The sequence below is a fragment of the Mandrillus leucophaeus genome, unplaced genomic scaffold (assembly GCF_000951045.1).
Source record: "Mandrillus leucophaeus isolate KB7577 unplaced genomic scaffold, Mleu.le_1.0 Scaffold403, whole genome shotgun sequence".
In the NCBI taxonomy this organism is placed as follows: domain Eukaryota; kingdom Metazoa; phylum Chordata; class Mammalia; order Primates; family Cercopithecidae; genus Mandrillus; species Mandrillus leucophaeus.
Genome location: NW_012104288.1, coordinates 324,202 through 343,564, shown reverse-complemented (window position 1 = coordinate 343,564; position 19,363 = coordinate 324,202). Strand labels below are relative to the sequence as shown.

The 19,363-nt window shown below is 35.9% G+C and overlaps 1 protein-coding gene across 4 annotated transcripts in view; it reads left to right on the top strand.

The window, feature by feature from the left end:
- Positions 1 to 19,363, top strand: part of ERCC8 (excision repair cross-complementation group 8) — a 93,318-nt gene that overhangs the window by 43,073 nt on the left and 30,882 nt on the right. For 3 of the 4 annotated variants that reach the window (XM_011992119.1, XM_011992121.1, XM_011992120.1), the window contains 5 exons: positions 6,425 to 6,506; positions 7,538 to 7,606; positions 8,743 to 8,809; positions 11,516 to 11,616; positions 12,831 to 12,955. In XM_011992119.1, the coding sequence (XP_011847509.1) occupies positions 6,425 to 6,506; positions 7,538 to 7,606; positions 8,743 to 8,809; positions 11,516 to 11,616; positions 12,831 to 12,955 (444 nt within the window). The remainder of the gene's footprint in view (positions 1 to 6,424; positions 6,507 to 7,537; positions 7,607 to 8,742; positions 8,810 to 11,515; positions 11,617 to 12,830; positions 12,956 to 19,363) is intronic. The other variant, XM_011992122.1, reaches the window with a different exon arrangement.

The window sequence follows — 19,363 nt, the reverse complement described above, 5'->3', positions numbered from 1 at the left end:
GGTTCTAAAATTGAGGCAATAATTAATACCCTACCAACCAAAAAAAGTCCGGGACCAGACAGATTCACAGTTGAATTCTACCAGAGGTACAAAGAGGAGCTGGTACCATTCTTTCTGAAACTATTCCAATCAATAGAAAAAGAGGGAATCCTCCCTAACTCATTTTATCAGGCCAGCATCATCCTGATACCAAAGCCTGGCAGAGACACAACAAAAAAAGAATTTTAGACCAATATCCCTGATGAACATCGATCCGAAAATTCTCAATAAAATATTGGCAAACCAAATCCAGCAGCACATCAAAAGTTTAGCCACCATGATCAAGTTGGTTTCATCCCTGGGATGCAAGGCTAGTTCAACATACACAAATCAGTAAACATAATCCATCACATAAACAGAACCAACGACAAAAACCACATGATTACCTCAATAGATGCCAAAAAGGCCTTCAACAAAATTCAACAGCCCTTCATGCTAAAAACTCTCAATAACTTTGGTATTGATGGGATGTATCTCAAAATAATAAGAGCTGTTTATGACAAATCCACAGCCAATATCATACTGAATGGGCAAAAAGTGGAAGCATTCCCTTTGAAAACTGGCACAAGACAGGGATGCCCTCTTTCACCACACCTGTTTAACATAGTGTTGGAAGTTCTGGCCAGGGCAATCAGGCAAGACAAAGAGATAAAGCGTATTCAACTAGGAAAACAAGAAGTCAAGTTGTCCCTGTTTGCAGATGACATGGTTATATATTAAGAAAACCCCATCATCTGAGCCAAAAATCTCCTTAAGCTGATAAGCAACTTCATCAAAGTCTCAGGATACAAAATCAATATGCAAAAATCACAAGCATTCCTATATACCAATAACAAACAGAGAGCCAAATCATGAGTAAACTCCATTCACAATTGCTACAAAGAGAATGAAATACCTAGGAATCCAACTTACAAAGGATGTGAAGGACCTCTTCAAGGGGAACTACAAACCACTGCTCAACGAAATAAAAGAGGACACAAACAAATGGAAGAACATTCCATGCTTATGGACAGGAAGAATCAATATCGTGAAAATGGCCATACTGCCCAAGGTAATTTATAGATTCAGTGCATCCCCCTTAAGCTACCAATGAGTTTCTTCACAGAATTGGTAAAAACTACTTTAAATTTCATATGGAACCAAAAAAGAACCTGCATTGCCAAGACAATCCTAAGCCAAAAGAACAAAGCTGGAGGTATCACACTACCTGACTTCAAACTATACTACAAGGCTACAGTAACTTGTTTTGGTTACTGTTTGGTATGGTACTGGTACCAAAACAGAGATATAGACCAATGGAGCAGAACAGAGGCCTCAGAAGTAACACCACACATCTACAACCATCTGATCTTTGACAAACCTGACAAAAACAAGAAATGGGGAAAGGATTCCCTATTTAATAAATGGTGCTGGTGCTGTCTCTTATACACATCTAGATGTGTATAAGAGACAGCTCCCAAGTAGCTGGGACAACAGGTGTGTGCCACCATGCCTGGCTAATTTTTGTATTTTTAGTAGAGACAGGGTTTCACCATGTTGGCCAGGCTGGTCTTGAACTCCTGACCTCAGTTGATCCACCCACCTCAACCTCTCAAAGTGCTGGGATTACAGGCGTGAGCCACCACGCCTGGCCTATATACTGTATTGTTACAATAAAATAAGCTGGAGAAAAGAAAATGTTATTAAGAAAATCATGAGGAAGAAAAATATATTTACTAAGTCAGTGGAAGTGGATCATCATAAAGGTCTTTATCCTCATCATCTTCACATTGAGTAGACTGAGGAGAAGCAGCAGGAAGAGGAGGGGTTGACCTTGCTGTCTGTAGGGTAGCAAAAGGTGTAAGAAGATTTGGAAGGAAAGGCAGGCACACTTGGTATAACTATGGAAATACGTCGTAATTTCTGTGTGTTCTGCTTTATTTCTCTAAAAATGTTTCTGTTACAGTACTGATCCTTCTTCCACTATTTGCTTTAGTTTCAGAGCCCATATCATCGAAGGGTCCATATCATAAAAGTCCTTTGTGGATTTTTTTTTTTTTTTCCCAGAATAGGGCATTTTTGTCTACATTTAAAACTTGTTCAGGCAGATATCCTTTGTCCTCGATGATTTTCTTAATGATATCTGGAAACTCACCTGTTGCCTTTTGGTGGGCAGAAGCTTCTTATCCTATTATCTTGACTTTTTTAAAGCCAAACCTCTTTCCAAAATTATCAAACCATCTTTTTCTGGCATTAAATTCTCCAGCTTTAGATCCTTCACTTTCCTTTGGCTTCACATTGTCATATAATGACTATATTGACTTTGCTTTTTAAAAGTCATATTAGAGTCTATATATCGATATGCCTTTCTTTTAACAATCCTGCACCCCCATAAAAGTTGGATTCTCAATAAGAGGTCAAAGGTATTTTACAAAACATACAAGGTTTTCACATCTGCTGGCATAGCTGCAGTGACATCATCACAAATTTTCTTTTTTTACAATGGTTCTTATGCTGGACTCATTTATCTTGAAATGGTGGGCAACCACAGCTGCACACCTCAATCTATGGTACATGTCAAGCAGTTCAGCCTGTTCTTGTAATGTCATGACTTTTCTCTGCTTCTTGGGACCACTTGCAGCATCACTAGTGATACTTTTTATGGGTTCCAAGGTGTATGATATGTGAATTTTATCTTGACAAAGCCATTATTTATATATATATATAGGAATATATTTATATATATATATGCGCATATATATATATAGGAATGATCCCAGGTTCTCTGGCTTTGCAATTGGGTGGATTATATTGTTATTTACTAAGATAGGGAAGGGTTGGAATGATGAGTTCAATTTTTGATTTGTTGAGTTTGAGGGATTTACGGGAAATCCAAATGAAGATAATCCAGGAATCGATCTATACATACGCAGAATTCAGGAGTGAGGTCTACACTGAGTATACAGATTTGTGCCTCACTACATATTGAGTGTCCCTAATCCAGAAGTTCAAAATTTGAAGTTTTTTTGAGTTCTAGATTTGGAATGCTCAACCAATAAGTATAATGCAAACATTCCAAAACCAAAAAAAATCTGAAATCTGAAACATTTCTGGTACCAGTTACTTTGGATAAGGGATACTTAACCCATAACATACAAGTGGCAGTTGAAAGGGGTGCATAGAACAAAACCTTGAAGACAAAGATAAATAGGACAGAAAAAGGAAACCAAACTCTGCTATAGGTGATGAAAAGATGTAGCCAAGGAGAGAAAGGAAAATCAGGAATATATGATACAATGGAAGCCAGTAAAAGATTGCTTTAAAGAAGATGGGAGTAATCAGCTGTGTTGAATGCTACGAACAGATTAAATCAGATGAGGAGGTTATTGGTAATATTGGAAGAGTAGTATGATTTAGAGTAGTGCAATAAAAATAAGATTGCAATTAGTTGAGAAATACATGGGAGATAAGGAATTAGAGATAGCCAAAGTTTGGATTTGAAGAGGAGGAAAGATTAGGGAGAACGTAGGGTGAAAAGGCTCTTTGTTTTTGTCTTAGGGAAGGGGTGTTAAGATGAAAAAGACTTGAACTTTTAGTGCTGTTGAGAATGAGCCAGTGGGGACAGAGGTTATAAATACCCAGAAGATAATCTATAGGGTGCGATTTCTGACAGTGCTGAAGGGAATCTGAACACAAGTAGGGGGATTAACATTAAAAATGGGGAGGAATCTGAAGACCAGCCTGGCCAATATGGTGAAACTCCATCTCTACTAAAAATACAAAAATTAGCTGAGCATCGTGGCGGGCACCTGTAGTCCCAGCTGCTCGGAAGGCTGAGGTAGGAGAATCACTTGAACCCGGGAGGCGGAGGTTGCAATGAGCTGAGATTGTGCCACTGCACTCCAGCCTGGGCAACAGAGCAAGACTCCATCTCAAAAAAAAAAAAAGGCAGGGTTGAGGAATCATGTTTCTATGATAACAGGAGTGAAGAAGGAAAAAGGATAAGTGGAAGTAAATGTGTTTGTAGGTTTGTTGGTAAGACATTAAGGAAATTCTGATTGAGTGCCTCCTATTTTCTCCTTGAAATAAAAGATCAGATTACCTGTTGTGACTGAGTGGGTATATTTGTGGAAAAGATTTGAAATAGCTGAGGAATACTGCAGAGAAGAATACTAGTGAAATATAGTGGGACTGGCGGTCATTACTGAAATCCAGAGGAAATGAATATTCTTTTATAGTGATGTCACACTGCCCTAATTGTAAGATTTTTTACCTGGGTAGAGCAAGGGATTGGCCAACTCTGGGCTCATGGGCAAGTCTGGCTCATGGCCTTTTTTTGTAAATAAAGTAGGTTTTAGACACAAATATTGAAGCTGCCTTTGCAAAAATTATATCAGTGAGAAAATTGTGGCAGTAGGGGAGATCTGATCTAGCCAACACCCCCTCTTGCCTTTAGCCTTCAAGCTGCCTTAATTATTCCTGGACTTTGGCCAAGCTAACATTGGAAGACATTTAGTTAATACTCTATTTTTTAATTTTATTTACTTATTTATTTATTTTTGAAACAGAGGTTCACTCTGTTGCCCAGGCTGGAGTGTAATGGCGTGATCTTAGCTCACTGCAACCTCTGCCTCCCGGGTTCAAGCGATTCTCCTGCCTCAGCCTCTCATATAGCTGGCGTTACAGCTGCCCGCCACCATGACCAGCTAATTTTTGTATTTTAAGTAGAGTTTCACCATGTTGGCCAGGCTTGTCTCATACTCCTGACCTCAAGTGATCCACCTACCTTGGCCTTCCAAAGTACTGGGATTACAGGAGTGAGCCACTGCCCCCAGCCATTTTATAGTTTAAATGATAATAGCCCTTCTCCAAAAACTCAGCCACCTTTGTAAAGCTAATGAGAGACCACCAGACTAGGAGGAGGAGAGGAGCCTGAATTCTGCTAAGATATAGGCTCAGCAGTGGCTCACACCTGTAATCCCAACACTTTGGGAGGCCAAGGAGGGTGGATTGCTTGAGCCCAGGAGTTCGAGACCAGCCTGGGCAACATGGCAAAACCCCATCTCTACCAAAAATACAAAAATTAGCCAGTCTCATAACCTGGTCTTAAAAATAGATAAATAAATAAATAAAGAGACATAAATGATTGCCAGCCATTATTCCAGAGGTCACAAGATATATAACTTCCCCAATTACTCCTGTATATAACATCACAACTGCAGAACCTAAGATTGGCCTTTTGAGATATCTTTTCAGGATTTTTTCATATCTGACACCAGTGGCACCACCTGGACCTACCAACTGCCCCTGTGGCCCCACCCAAAAGTGGCTCAGTGGACAAGAGGGCCATTCCCCATACCCTTATGGTTGCACCCCCAACCAGTCAACAGCAAGCACCCATTCATTGCCTAACCACTCCCACCCGTTCCCTCAAACTACCTTTGAAAAACCCCTAACCTACAAGACTTCAAGGAGATTGATTAATGTTAATAAATCCCATCTCCCACTTGGCACGGCCAGCCTTGCATCAGTTAAACTCTTTACTGCAGTGCCATGGTCTTTGTGAATTGGTTTTGTTTGTGCAGCAGGCAGAAAGAACCTGGTGAGCAGTTACAATATGTTCATTTATTGTCTATGACTGCTTTAACACTGCAGTGACAGAGATGAGTAGTTGGTCCTGAAAGCCTAAAATATTTACCATCTGACTTTTACAGAAAGTTTGCCAACCCCTAATGTAGGTCAATTTGGATATAAGTACAGAGAAGGCAGACATTTGGAGTCGCCCAGGCTTGAAGTCTTGACAAATGGAAGGATATTAGCAAAGGAACTGCAGATATTGGCAGTTGACTTTGGTATTGGTATTGGACTTTGAAATCCAAGCTGGAGAGGAAGAGAAGTAGATGAAAGGAACTGATAGGGGTTCCAGAGTTTATTTGGATTTCTTGAGAGTATTTGGTGGGGAAAAGCTGAAAATTATAGAAGACTGTGGTCATAGATAACTGAAATGTATGATTTCAAAGAAGGAGCAATTCTAGGTAGTGACAGTGTCCTGGGTGTGGTAGCTCAGGTTATATGGAACTGAGATGCAGTGCTGACTACATCATCCATGTAGATGCTGAGCTCTCTCCCCACCAGGAATATGGAATATGGAGAGGCACGTGCTTGTATTTTCTTAACTTGTGGGATTTATTGGGAAAACACATTTTTTTCTCATAGAAGGGAAAAGAATGTGGTAAATGACAGGATTTCAAATTATCAAGGTTTTTTGGGGTATTACATTCCTATGTTTAAGTTGAATTGCTAACAGTCAATTTAAAAATAGCTACAAATTTAGGGAAAAGTAAATAGAAATCTTAGTGCTTTTTTACTTAAACCTTATACTTTTTTAATGTCTTTTGATTACCAGACTGCAGATGTATTTAATTTTGAGGAAACAGTTTATAGTCATCATATGTCTCCAGTCTCCACCAAGCACTGTTTGGTAGCAGGTTTGTGAGTGTATTCTTTTGTCTTTTGAAATATTGAAAACTTTCTCCCTTTTTATTTCTAGTTAGTTTTGATGTAGACATTTTAACCCACAGGAATATCACAATTCTTTATATATATATATGTACTATTTATATTCAGTTCAACAGATATTGTACAAGGCAAGCACTATGCTAGCGGCCAGGGTTCAGAGAATAAGAGCATATTTCTGTCCTCTAAAGAGTTCCTTTTAAACCACCGAAGTTTCAGAGATTTTACATGAATAAAATTTGGCAACTTTCCCAATTTGACACAATAAAACAAGAAAATTATTTCTTTCTCTAAGATTGTGATTCAAATTAAGCATCAATTTATATAAAAGCAACTGCAACAAACATCTTCATATTATAAGGGAGAAAGAATGATTTTCTGGTATCAGGTATCTGGGCCCTGTGATTCATTATTTCTGTGGCATCACGTGAGTCTCTGCCTCTGGATATCAGTCAGCTCTTTTATCTGTAAAGAAGAGCTAGGAACTAAGTTGTCTTTGAGGTCCTTTCAGTCTGTGTCCAGAGTTTTCGTGAATCTATTACTAGTGATTGGAAGTATATCATTAACTTGGAAAAACTAAGCTTTTAAAATACAATGATTTGATGTGATAAAATGGAGTAGAACTATACATACATACGTACACATTTACCAATATAAATTTCCTGGGTTTGATACTGTGTTTTAGTAAGCTCACACATAATCGTTGGGGAAACCTAGTGAAGGGTACACAGTTCTCTTTATACTAGCTTTGCAACTGCTTGCAAATCTATAATTATTTCAGAATAAAAAATAAATGGAATAATAGAGGTCTCTTACTACTAAAATATAACTGTAGTTAAAATAACTTTTCTAAATGTAAACATTAAAAATGACAATGTATTTTTGGCATATATCTTTATATTTCTGCATGGATACAGTGAAAATGTCATGATTACTAATGATAATGTCTTGTTTCCTTTTGATGATGACTTATGATAAAATTAAACCGGTTCTGTTTTTACAGTTGGTACTAGAGCACCCAAAGTACAACTTTGTGACTTGAAGTCTGGATCCTGTTCTCACATTCTACAGGGTATTTTTATTTTATTTCAAACAGCAACTACTTTGAGTAAACAATTCAATAAAAAGAAACGTTACTAACAATGTATTCTTTGTAAGTGACATGACTGATGTACTTTGTGCTAGTTGTTAAAAGTCAGCAGAGAAATAAAGATCCTTCCGTGCATTATTCTTATAAAACTGAACCACTGAAAAGACATTTATGTGAACAGTGGTCATTGGGGAAGCTCAAATGATATGAAAAATAGTTCTAACTCAAAACCTTGTGTTATTTCTACATTTAAAAAAACTAACGCAACTCACATCAGTGTATTTGTCTCATGTATTATTTAATATTCTGGCTAATGAGTAAATATTGTTCTTAATATTTAGGTACATTTTTTCTCAGTAAAAACATTTTAGAAAAATATATTGAAGTAATTCTTTGGTAAAGGTGTATTTAAATTATTCTTGCTACTTTTATCAGTATTAGATTGTCTAATTCTAAACAATGAAAAGATAGAATATAATTTATATATTTTTAGTCATCTCAAAGAAACATATAACAAATATATTAAGAAAAGTTGGTGAGATGGGTAGCATTTTTGACATTATTATGAATTTTTATTAATATAAGCTGAGCAGATGGAAATGTCTTATGTGAATAGTTCAGTTAGGTAAAAGTGAATTAAAATATTGAAATCACCCTTTGAACTTATCACCTGTGCTTTCTAGAAAAAAAACATTTTATATAAATGCTTTTCTACAATCATGAATTAAAGTAATTTTCTCATAACTTTACGAGAAATTGGGAAACATTTTTATCCTTTAAAATGTTTATCTTGTATATTTTATTACAGTAACTGAGCTTGAGTTATATGGATTTACTGCCATAGGCTAACTACCGTATTTAAAAAGAAAGACTTACTTAACTCCGTTTTTTCCAAAGCAAAACTAGTTCTTTTACAATAAAATACCATGTGTTAGAAATCCTCCTGTAAACTCCACATTAGCATTGAAATGTCAATTATTATAAATCTGAGAAATGACCATATCTATTCACATTGAGTGTTTAGCCTCACTTTCTTCAGAATCAGGCAAAATTATTGGCACTTTATCTTCTGATTTTTCGGATATCTTGCAAGACTTTTCATATAGTTGTATTTGCAGGTCACAGACAAGAAATATTAGCAGTTTCCTGGTCGCCACGTTATGACTATATCTTGGCAACGGCAAGGTAAAATTATTTGCTTTTGAAGTTAGTAATTAAGAATAAGCATTTTGAAAAGTCTACATTTATGTAATGTATATTTTAGCATATTTAATTATTAATTCACTCCTTTAAAATGAAGTCTTGAGTTAGAAATTTTAATTCATGTCACCAAAAGAAGTCTTCCTTTGTATTCTAATTCTAATCCTATCCACTTTCAAGGTGTTTCACCTTAGAACACAGAGGAACTGTGTTGTGTCATTCTTACACACAAAAGTATAACACTGCAAATTTTTAAATAGAGCATTTTTATGCATTATCTTTAACCTGGAATTCTTTTGAATGTGATATATCCACACATTAATTGATTCAATTTTCTGATATTTAATGACTTCCTCCCACATGCCAAGCGTTGTGCTAGGGACACAGGTAACTAAGGCTTCGAAAAGCCAACAATCTAATGATCTAATGGGGCATATAGTCAAAAATCAGTGATTACGGGGCATCCTGAAAAATGCTTTAATAGAGGTACATCTCTAGAAGGAGTAATATAGGAAAAGAAAACAGGATCACTTAACTCTGAGAGGATCAAAAGATGTGGGGAGGTTTATTTGTTTGCTGGAGAAAAAAGAGTATTGCATATTTATATGCTGGGGAAAGAGTACCAGTAGAGAGAAACAGGTGAAGATAAGAAATGGAGGGAATAATTGGTGCATTAGGTCCTCAAATACACAGAAGTGGTTAGTATCGAGGATCCAGATGAGGGTGGAGGGGACACCTAGTTTGGCACATGAAGAGCACTGTGAGACTAAATGGAAAAAGGAAAAGGTGAACGTGGATACAGTTAAGTTTGTAGCTTTGGCAGAGAAGCTCAAGAAATTCAGACTTAATGGCTTCTCGGTTTTTAGTGGAGTAGGACTTGATGTCACCTCTTGAAAATATAGGAATGAGGATGCAATTTTGAGGAAAGATAGTATGGATCTGGAATAATAGATTGAAAGAGTGAGGGAGCTGATTAAGGGCACGTAGGATTACTGGGCAGTTTTCAGTTGAAGATGTAGAGCACAGCTGTAATAAGCCACAGAAATTAAAACATTAAATGAAAGAGGCTTAACAATTTTCAGTGTCTAAAGGAAAGTACCTCAGTGCCTGAAAATTTAGAAGTCGTGAGTAAAAGGAAAAAAATAAAATCACAAAAAGACTTGTAGAAAGGATCAAGGATGTAATGAAGTAGGAGAGTTAGACTAAGAAAACTTAAAAACTGAAGGGATAGGAAGTAGTAATCAAATATTTTGATATATTTTCATAAAGTTTTAAGTAGAAGAAGAATTATTACAAAAGCTATTCATATTAATTTTATAAAGATCTGTGTCTGGATTTTTTTTAAGTTTCCAGCCCTCGCTCCCTGCCACAGTTTAGGCCCCCAAAGAAGCTTCTGTTAATAATTGGCAGAATGTGATGTTGAAATTTACCATTTCTAAAGTGCAGCAAGGTCTATAATGTAGCCATAAGAAGACTAGCTAAAGAGGTATGAAGGTTAGGAACTAGGTGCTGGTTATGCTTGGGTGGATTTTACATTTTTCATGCTTAACTTGGTTTTCATCAGATAAGAGGAGAGCTAAGAAGCTTTCAATTATAAGAATACTCCAGAAATTTGAATCAGTACCAGAATGGACCTAGTAATCAGTGTTAAAAGTTGGATATGTTCAAATCTTATCTGTTTCAGAAGAAACGTAAATCCTCATACTGATTTCGTTTCCCTCACCTGGAAAGAAAGAAAACCAACTTAAGAATGGGAAATGCTAGCTTTTTGCTGACTATTCCAGTTGGCTAGGTTTGATGATCATCTGTGAAAAGAATAGAGATTATAGAAACCAGTACACCCTGTGTGTATATTTTTTTAAAACTTATAAATAAAAAATAGGCTTATAAAAATGTAATGTAGTGCTCTCTCATTAAAATGACATTGAATAGCCCCCTGGGTTACAATATTGTTGAGGTCCTTGTGAGGACATGATAGCATCAGTGGAACTGATTAGGAGCACATCGGATTGCCGGGCATTTTTCTTTAGAAATAATCTAGAAGCTGAAATAGATGTCTGATCATAGATTTACTTTTCTTCTTTTCGCTTACTTGAAAGAAAATAGAAGTAAGTGTTTAATTTCTAGGCAACATTCAATATAGTTCTCACATATATGGCAAAGATTGATTTGAGTATAGGAAACCAAATGCAAATGCATTGTCCTCATTATTCACCTTACTCTTACCGTTTTTTATATAAAAAGGAAAAAAACACCAAATCATAGCAAATAGATTCTTGAGCAAAATAAAATTAGTTAACTGCTTGTCTTGACAGCATTTGGATAACAAGCAGTAGAGAAGGTATGGTAAGGAACTTACTAGGGACAAGCTACAAGCCTTTCTGGTCCTTGGGAGAAAAGATGCTCATGTAATTTAAAACGGTATAAAAAGTAGCAAAATTTTGTGCTTGGTATCTGGAAAAGAAAGGTTACCTTTTTTTTTTTTTTTTTTTTTGCTATTTACTCACTAATTTGAGCTACTGTTGACTATTGAATATTTGCTGAAAAGGCGAAAGTTCAACAACCCTAATGTATGAGTACATACGTACCTATATAACAAAACCTCTGTGTGCCGTAAAACTAGAAAGGTGGGTGAGGGGTACAGTCATTGTCCTAGCTACATATGTCAATGTAACATTTATTTATTCTCAGTGCTGACAGTAGAGTAAAATTATGGGATGTGAGAAGAGCATCAGGATGTTTGATTACTCTTGATCAACATAATGGGAAAAAGTCACAAGCTGTTGAATCAGGTAAGGAAGAACACGTTAATGAAGAAATATGACAATGATAGTATTTTTTCACATTGAACATTTTTAATTGAAGCCAAATAATAAATGCATATTGACAAATTGCGAACTTTATCATTTTTTAAAAAGGCATTCATCATATATCACTTTCTTAATTTATGTAAAAAAAAACTTATGATTCTCTTTCTGTAAGATACAAATAAAAATGGCAGTTTCATTTGCCCCCAAATTTTCAAAAGTAGAAATTTTTCTGAATTAACTTGCTTTACTTATTTTGTTTTTGCTCCATTGAGGCCAACTATACAAATTCAATGCCATTTAAAAAGTCACAATAAATTACAGAAATAGTAACATTTTGTGGCCATTGTATCAACATAAAATTGTGTTAATTGTGAGTCAGCTGCAATCCATGTGACAAAGTACCTAAACTGCATTTTTACAGTAGAATTCAATTCCTATGTAGAAATTTTGGTATAAAATTAATTCTGGACCAGAAATATATCAGAATGAACTATATAAAACCTATGATTGTTTAAGTTTTTAAACTAAAAAACTATGTATTTTTAAACTAAAAAACTATATAAAACAATCATAGGTTTTATATAGTTCATCCTAATATATTTCATATGTTAGAATTTATATGGCTTTTTTAAAAAACCTTATGAACATGTAAACTATATAAAACATGTTTTATATGTTTTTAAATTAATTAGGCTGTTTTAGAATTATGCTTTCTCGAACTTGTTAATTTTGAAAGTGATATAAATTTTGAGACTACAACAGTCATCCTTCCCATTAAGGTTTTTTTTTTTTTAATGGAAAACACTAGAATTACTGATTTTAATAGTCCATGGAGTTATTTTTAGGTTAGCAATAAAAATATAAGAGAGATGAAAGGCATTTAATTTTAAATTTTAGTGTTAAGCTACACACTTAATTGAATTTCATGGCACAGCTTCCTTGCTGGAAAAAAAAAGTATGTTTGGCAGAAATTTTTTCCCTTTTTTCTTGTTTTCCTCTATTTTTATGGTTCTGATTTATATAGTTTATCCTATTCAAATAATCTGAAGGGTTGGTTAATTTTAAGTATAATCTACTTACATTTTTTAAGTAACTCAAGTAGTTGTCCTTTAATATGTTTAAATAATTATATCATCAAACATTAAATAGGTCCTGAATACAAGAACAAATAAACTGAACCATATTTTTCATTGCAGCAAACACTGCTCATAATGGGAAAGTTAATGGCTTATGTTTTACAAGTGATGGGCTTCACCTCCTCACTGTTGGTACAGATAATCGAATGAGGCTCTGGAATAGTTCCAATGGAGAAAACACACTTGTAAGAGATTTTTAAGTATATATTTGGGTATAAATTAAGAAATGGATCTGTGACATATACTTGATTTTTTTTTTAATATACGTAACTCATTTATTCCCTTTGAATGACAACTCTTTTTAAAAATGTGTTTCCATTACATGGACTAGTAATTCTCAACTCAAGACAACCCACCCTTACCCACTACCTACCACATTCCCCCTACTTAGCAGAGAATCACTGTTCTACTGAGCCACTGTTCTCAATGGGAGTGCAAAGTGTAGTAGAGAAAACTGTTCTCAATGGAACTGCAAAGTGTAGTATGGAAAACAAGACTGAGGACCACTGATATAAATTAAAGATATTAAGCTAAGTAATCAAATTTTATATAGGTTGTGTATCCCTAATCTGAAAATCTGAAATCTGAAATGTTCCAAAATCTGAAACTTTTTGAGTGCTAACATGACACACAAAGGAAGTGCTCATTGGAACATTTCAGATTTTGCATATTCAGATTAGGGATGTTCAGGCAGTAATGCAAATATTCTAAAATCCAAAATACTTCTAGTCCTCATCATTTTGGATGGGGATACTTAATCTGTACTATATATGACTTGTAAGCAAAATTCACAATGAATTTTATGGTGCTAGAATATGTAGTACTTTATTTAAATACTATCGGAATAAATATATTTTGAAGGTGCTATATTCTTATGTGACTATTAATACTACTGGAATAAATATATTTTGAAGGTGCTGTATTCTTATGTGGCTATTAATTTCTGATACTTATTTTTATGTATGTTGTAGTCTTACCAGGTATGCCTATGGTTTAGTAATTTTCAGAATAAACTGCTAAAAGCTTATAATTTGGTGATAATAATAATAGCTAATATTTATTGAGAGCTTATATGTCAGATACTGTGCTAATAATAATCAGCATTTAATTTGCCAGGCAGTATTAGACAGCAGTGGGCAAAACATGAAAAAGTCCTATCCTCATGGAGCTTACATTTCAGCAAGAGGATGAAAGGCATCAATCAATTAATAGATGGACAGATGGATAAATTATATATTAGATTGAGTAAGGACTGTGAAGAAAAGCAAAGAAAGGAGCACAGGAAATATTGGGAAGTTGGAGTTGCTGTTTCACATAGGGCAGTCAGGGTAGGCTTCACTAAGGTGACATTTGGCCTGAAGGAAATGGGGAAGTGGCTCATCAGTTGTTTGCTGAGGGATATCATTGTAGTCGGAGAAAGAAAAAAGGTACAAAGACCCTGAGGCGAGAACTTGCTTGGGATACACAAGGAAGAGCTAAGAGGTTCTTGCCTTGGAATATGAAGGGAATAACAGATGAGGAACAGAAGGAACTAGGGTGCCAGAGCATACAGGCCCTGCAGGCCTTTGTAAGGGCTCAGGCTTTTCTCTGGATGAAATGGAAAGCCACTGAAGGCTTGTGAGTGGAGAAGTGACAGGACACTCTGGAAGAGTAGCTAGGCATGTGTGTCAAAGTTTAATGTGATAGATATAAATGGTACTGAATGTATATATAAATTGTTCATGTGGTTCTATTCCATTTTTCTTTCCTTCTTGAAGGTGAGTCTCATGCCCTTTGGATTTTTTCTATTAAGTCCATATCTAAAATAGTGTGTTGAAAATGGATAATACATTTTAGAGTGGACTTGATCAAAGTAAAAGTAATTCATGCATAGATGACTAGGGTATCCCAGAAACTGACCTACATAGAATACTTACAGTTGATACCAGAAAAGATTACTTTAAGGAAAAACACACTGTCTTCATATTTTTAAAGAGCTATCAGAGAGAACCAGTCCTGCCATTTAGTAACTTCTTTTTTTTTCACTTTAAAGTTGACAGGCCAGGCATGGTAGCTCACGCCTGTAATCCCAGCACTTTGGGAGGCCAAGGCAGGTACATCATGAGGTCAGGAGATCAAGACCATCCTGGCTAACATGGTGAAACCCCGTCTCTACTAAAAATACAAAAAATTAGCTGGGTGTGGTGGTGGGCACCTGTAGTCCCAGCTACTCGGGAGGCTGAGGCAGGAGAATGGCGTGAACCCAGGAGACAGAGCTTGCAGTGAGCTGAGATCATGCCACTGCACTCCAGCCTGGGCAACAGAGCAAGACTCCATCTCAAAAAAAACAAATAATTAAATAAATAAATAAAATAAAGTTGACAGATGAAATGGTACATATGTATGTACAGCATGATGTTTTGAAGTAAATAGAATATATACTTTATAGAATGGTTAAATCTAGCTAATTAACAAATGTATTATCTCATGGTTATTTTTGCAATAAGAATACTTAACATCCACTGTCTTTGCATTTTTCAATAACACAGTATATCATAATCAACTGTAGTCACCATGCTGAACAACAGATCTCTTAAACTTATTCCTCCTATCTAACTGTAATTATATATCCTTTGACCAACATCTCCCCAAAACCCCCTTTCTTCTAACCACCCCAGCCTCTGGTAACCACCATCTACTCTACTTCTAAGAGATCAACTTTTTCAGATTCCACATATGAGCGAAATCATGGAATATCCATCTTTCTGTGCCTCGCTGATTTCACTTAACATCATGTCCTCCAGGTTCATCCCTGTTGTCACAAATTACAGGATTTTCTTCTTTTTATAGCTGAATAGTATTCCATTGTATATGTACACTACATTTTCTTTATCCATTCATCCATTGATGCACACTTCGATTGATTCCATATCTTGTGAATAATGTTGCAGTGAACATGGGGGTGCAAGTATCTCTTTGATACACTGATTTCATATCCTTTTGTTATAAACCCAGTAGTAGGATTGCTGGATCATGTGGTAGTTCTATTTTTAATTTTTTGAGGAACCTCTATACTGTTTTTCTAATGGCTGTTCTAATTTACATTCCCACCAACATCCTTGCCACATTTATTATCTTTTGTCATACTGATAAAAGCCATTATAACAGCTGTGTCTCACTGTGGTTTTGATTTATATTTCCTTGATGATTATTGATACTGAGTATTTATTTGTGTACCTCTCTTGGCCATTTGTAATTCTTATTTTGAGAAATGTCTTTTCAGGTATTTTGCCCATTTTTTAATAGGGCTATTTATTATCCTGCTCTTGAGTTGTTTGAGTTACTTATATGTTTTGGATATTAATCAAATATATATGGTTTACAAATATTTTCCCCTATTCTATAGGTTGCCTCTTTAATCTGAGGCTTATGTCCTTTACTGTGCAGAAGTTTTTGAGGTTAATGTAATCCCATTAATCTATGTTTGCTTTTGATGCCTATGCTTTTGAGGTCATATCCAAAAAGCCATTGCCCAGACCAATGTCATGGGGCTTCTGTCTTGTCATTTTCTACTAGATTTTTATTTTCAGGTGTTATATTTAAGTCTTTAATCCATTTTGAGTTGATTTTTTTTTGTATATGGTGAGAGAGAGGATTTACTTTCATGTTTCTGCATTTGTAGATCCAGTTTTCCCAATACCATTTATTGAAGAGATTATCCTTTCCCTATGTGTGTTCTTGGCATTGTTGTCAAAAATCAGTTGGCTGTTCAATGGATGGATTTATTTCTAGGCTGTATACTGTCCATTGATCCGTGTGTCTGTTTTAATGCCACTATGATGCTGTTTCAGTTACTGTAGCTTTGTAGTATGTTTTCAAGTTAGATCTCAGCTACAGTGTGATGCCTCTAGCTTTGTTATTTTTTCTCAGGATTACTTTGGCTATTCAAGTTCTTTTATGGTTCCACATGAATTTTAGGATTGTTTTTTCTATTTCTGTGAAGAATGTCATTGATATTTTGATAATGATTGCATTGAATCTGTCGATTGCTTTTGGCAATATGGATATTTTAACAGTGTTAATTCTTCCAATCCACGAACACAGATGTATTTCTGTTTATTTTTTGTTTAATTTCTTTCATCTGTGTTTTACAGTTTTCAGTGTAGAGATCTTTCACCTCCATGGATAAATTTATTCCTAAGTTTTTTGGGGTTTTTTTGGGGGGTGTGTGTGTGTGTGTGTGTGTGTGTGTGTGTGTGTGTGTGTTTTAGGTGGAGTTTCGCTCTTGTTGCCCAGACTGGAGTGCATTGGTGCAATCTCGGCTCACCGCAATGTCCACCTCCTGGGTTCAAGCAATTCTCCTGCCTCAGCCTCCCTAGCCTGCCAGCACACCCAGCTAATGTTTTATATTTTTAGTAGAGACAGGGTTTCGCTATGTTGGCCAGGCTGATCTCGAACTCCTGACCTCAGGTGATCCGCCCACCTTGGCCTCCCAAAGTGTTGGGATTACAGGCATGAGCCACTGCGCCCAGCCAGTATTTTTTTATATAGCTATCGTAAGTGGGATTGTTTTCTTGACTTCTTTTTCAAATTAGTTCGCTGTTAGTGTATAGAAACACTACTGGTGTTGGTATATTGATTTTTATATTCTGCAACTTTACTGAATTTTTTTTACTAGTTCTAATAGTTTTTGGCTTGAGTCTTCAGTGTCTTCTATAAGATTATGTCATCTGCAAGTAGGGACAGTTTAACTTCTTCCTTACCAATTTGGATGTCTTTTATTTCTTTCTCTTGACTAATTGCTCTTGTTGGGACTTCTAGTACTGTGTTGAATAGAAGGAGTGAAAGTGGGCATCCTTTCTTATTTCAGATTTAGAGGAAAAGCTTTTCACTTTTCCCCCATTCTGTGTGATGTTAGCTTTGCGTTTCTCATATATGGCCTTTACTATGTTTAGGTACATTCATTCTATACCTAATTTAATGAGAGTTTTATCATGAAGGGGTTTTGAATTTTGACAGATGCTTTCTACATGTCTGTTGAAGTGATCACATGCTTTTTATCCTTCATTTCGGTAATGTGATGTATCACATTTGTTGACTTGCATATGCTGAAAAATCCTTGCATCCCTGGGATGAATCCCACTTTATCATGGTGAGTAATCTTTTTAATAAGTTATTGGAGTAGATTTACTAATATTTTGTTGAGGATATTTACATCTATGTTCATTAGGACTATTGGCCTGCAGTTTTCTTTTTTTTTTTTTTTTCTTTTTTTCTAAAATGGAGTTTGCTCTTATTGCTCAGGCTGGAGTACAGTGTCGCAATCTCAGCTCACTGCAACCTCCACCTCCTGAGTTCAACTGATTCTTCTGCCTCAGCCTCCTGAGTAGCTGGGATTACAGGCAAGCACCACCACACCCAGTTTTTGTTGTTGTTATTTTGTTGTTGTTGTTGTTGTTGTTGTTTTTGTATATTTAGTAGAGATGGGGGTTTCACCATGTTGGCCAAGCTGGTCTCGAACTCCTGACCTCAGGTGATCTGCCTGCCTCGGCCTCCCAAAGTGCTGGGATTACAGGCATGAGCCACTGCATCTGGGCTGTAGTTTTCTTTTTTGTTGTTGTTCCTGTGCCATCTTGGTATCAGGGTATTGCTATCCTTGTAGAATGAATTTGAAAGTATTTCCTCTTCAGGTTTTTAGAAGAGTCTGAAAGAATTTATACTAGCACTTCTTTAAAGTTTGGTAGAATTCATCAGTGAAGCCACCTGGCTCTGGACTTTTCTTTGATGGCAGACTCTTTATTCGTGATTTAATATTCTTACTTATTAGCCTGCTCAGATTTGTTGTTTCTTCATAATTCAGTTTATTTCTTCTAGGCTATCCAATTTGTTGGTATGATATTGTTCCTAATAGTCTCTTATGGTCCCTTGTATTTCTGAAGTATATCTGGTATCAGTTGTAATGTCTCCTTTTTTACCTGTGATTTTATCTACTCTGTTTTTTCTTTTTATTAGTCTAACTAAAGGTTTGTCAATTTTATTTCTCTTTTCAAAAAACAACTCTTCATTTCCTTCAACTTTTTTTTTTTATTATACTTTATGTTCTAGAGTACATGTGCACAACGTGCAGGTTTGTTACTTATGTATACATGTGTCGTATTGGTGTGCTGCACCCATTAACTCAACATTTACATTAGGCATATCTCCTAATACTATCCTTCCCCACTTCCCCCACCCCACAACAGGCCCCAGTGTGTGATGTTCCCCACCCTGTGTCCAAGTGTTCTCATTGTTCAATTCCCACCTGTGAGTGAGAACATGCGGTGTTTGGTTTTCTGTTCTTGCAATAGTTTGCTGAGAGTGATGGTTTCCATCTACATCCATGTCCCAACAAAGGACATGAACTCATCCTTTTTTATGGCTGCATAGTATTCCATGGTGTATATGTGCCATATTTTCTTAATCCACTCTGTCATTGATGGACATTTGGGTTGGTTCCAAGTCTTTGCTATTATGAGTACTGCCGCAATAAACATATGTGTGCATGTGTCTTTATAGCAGCATGATTTATAATCCTTTGAGTATATACCCAGTAATGGGATGGCTGGGTCAAATGG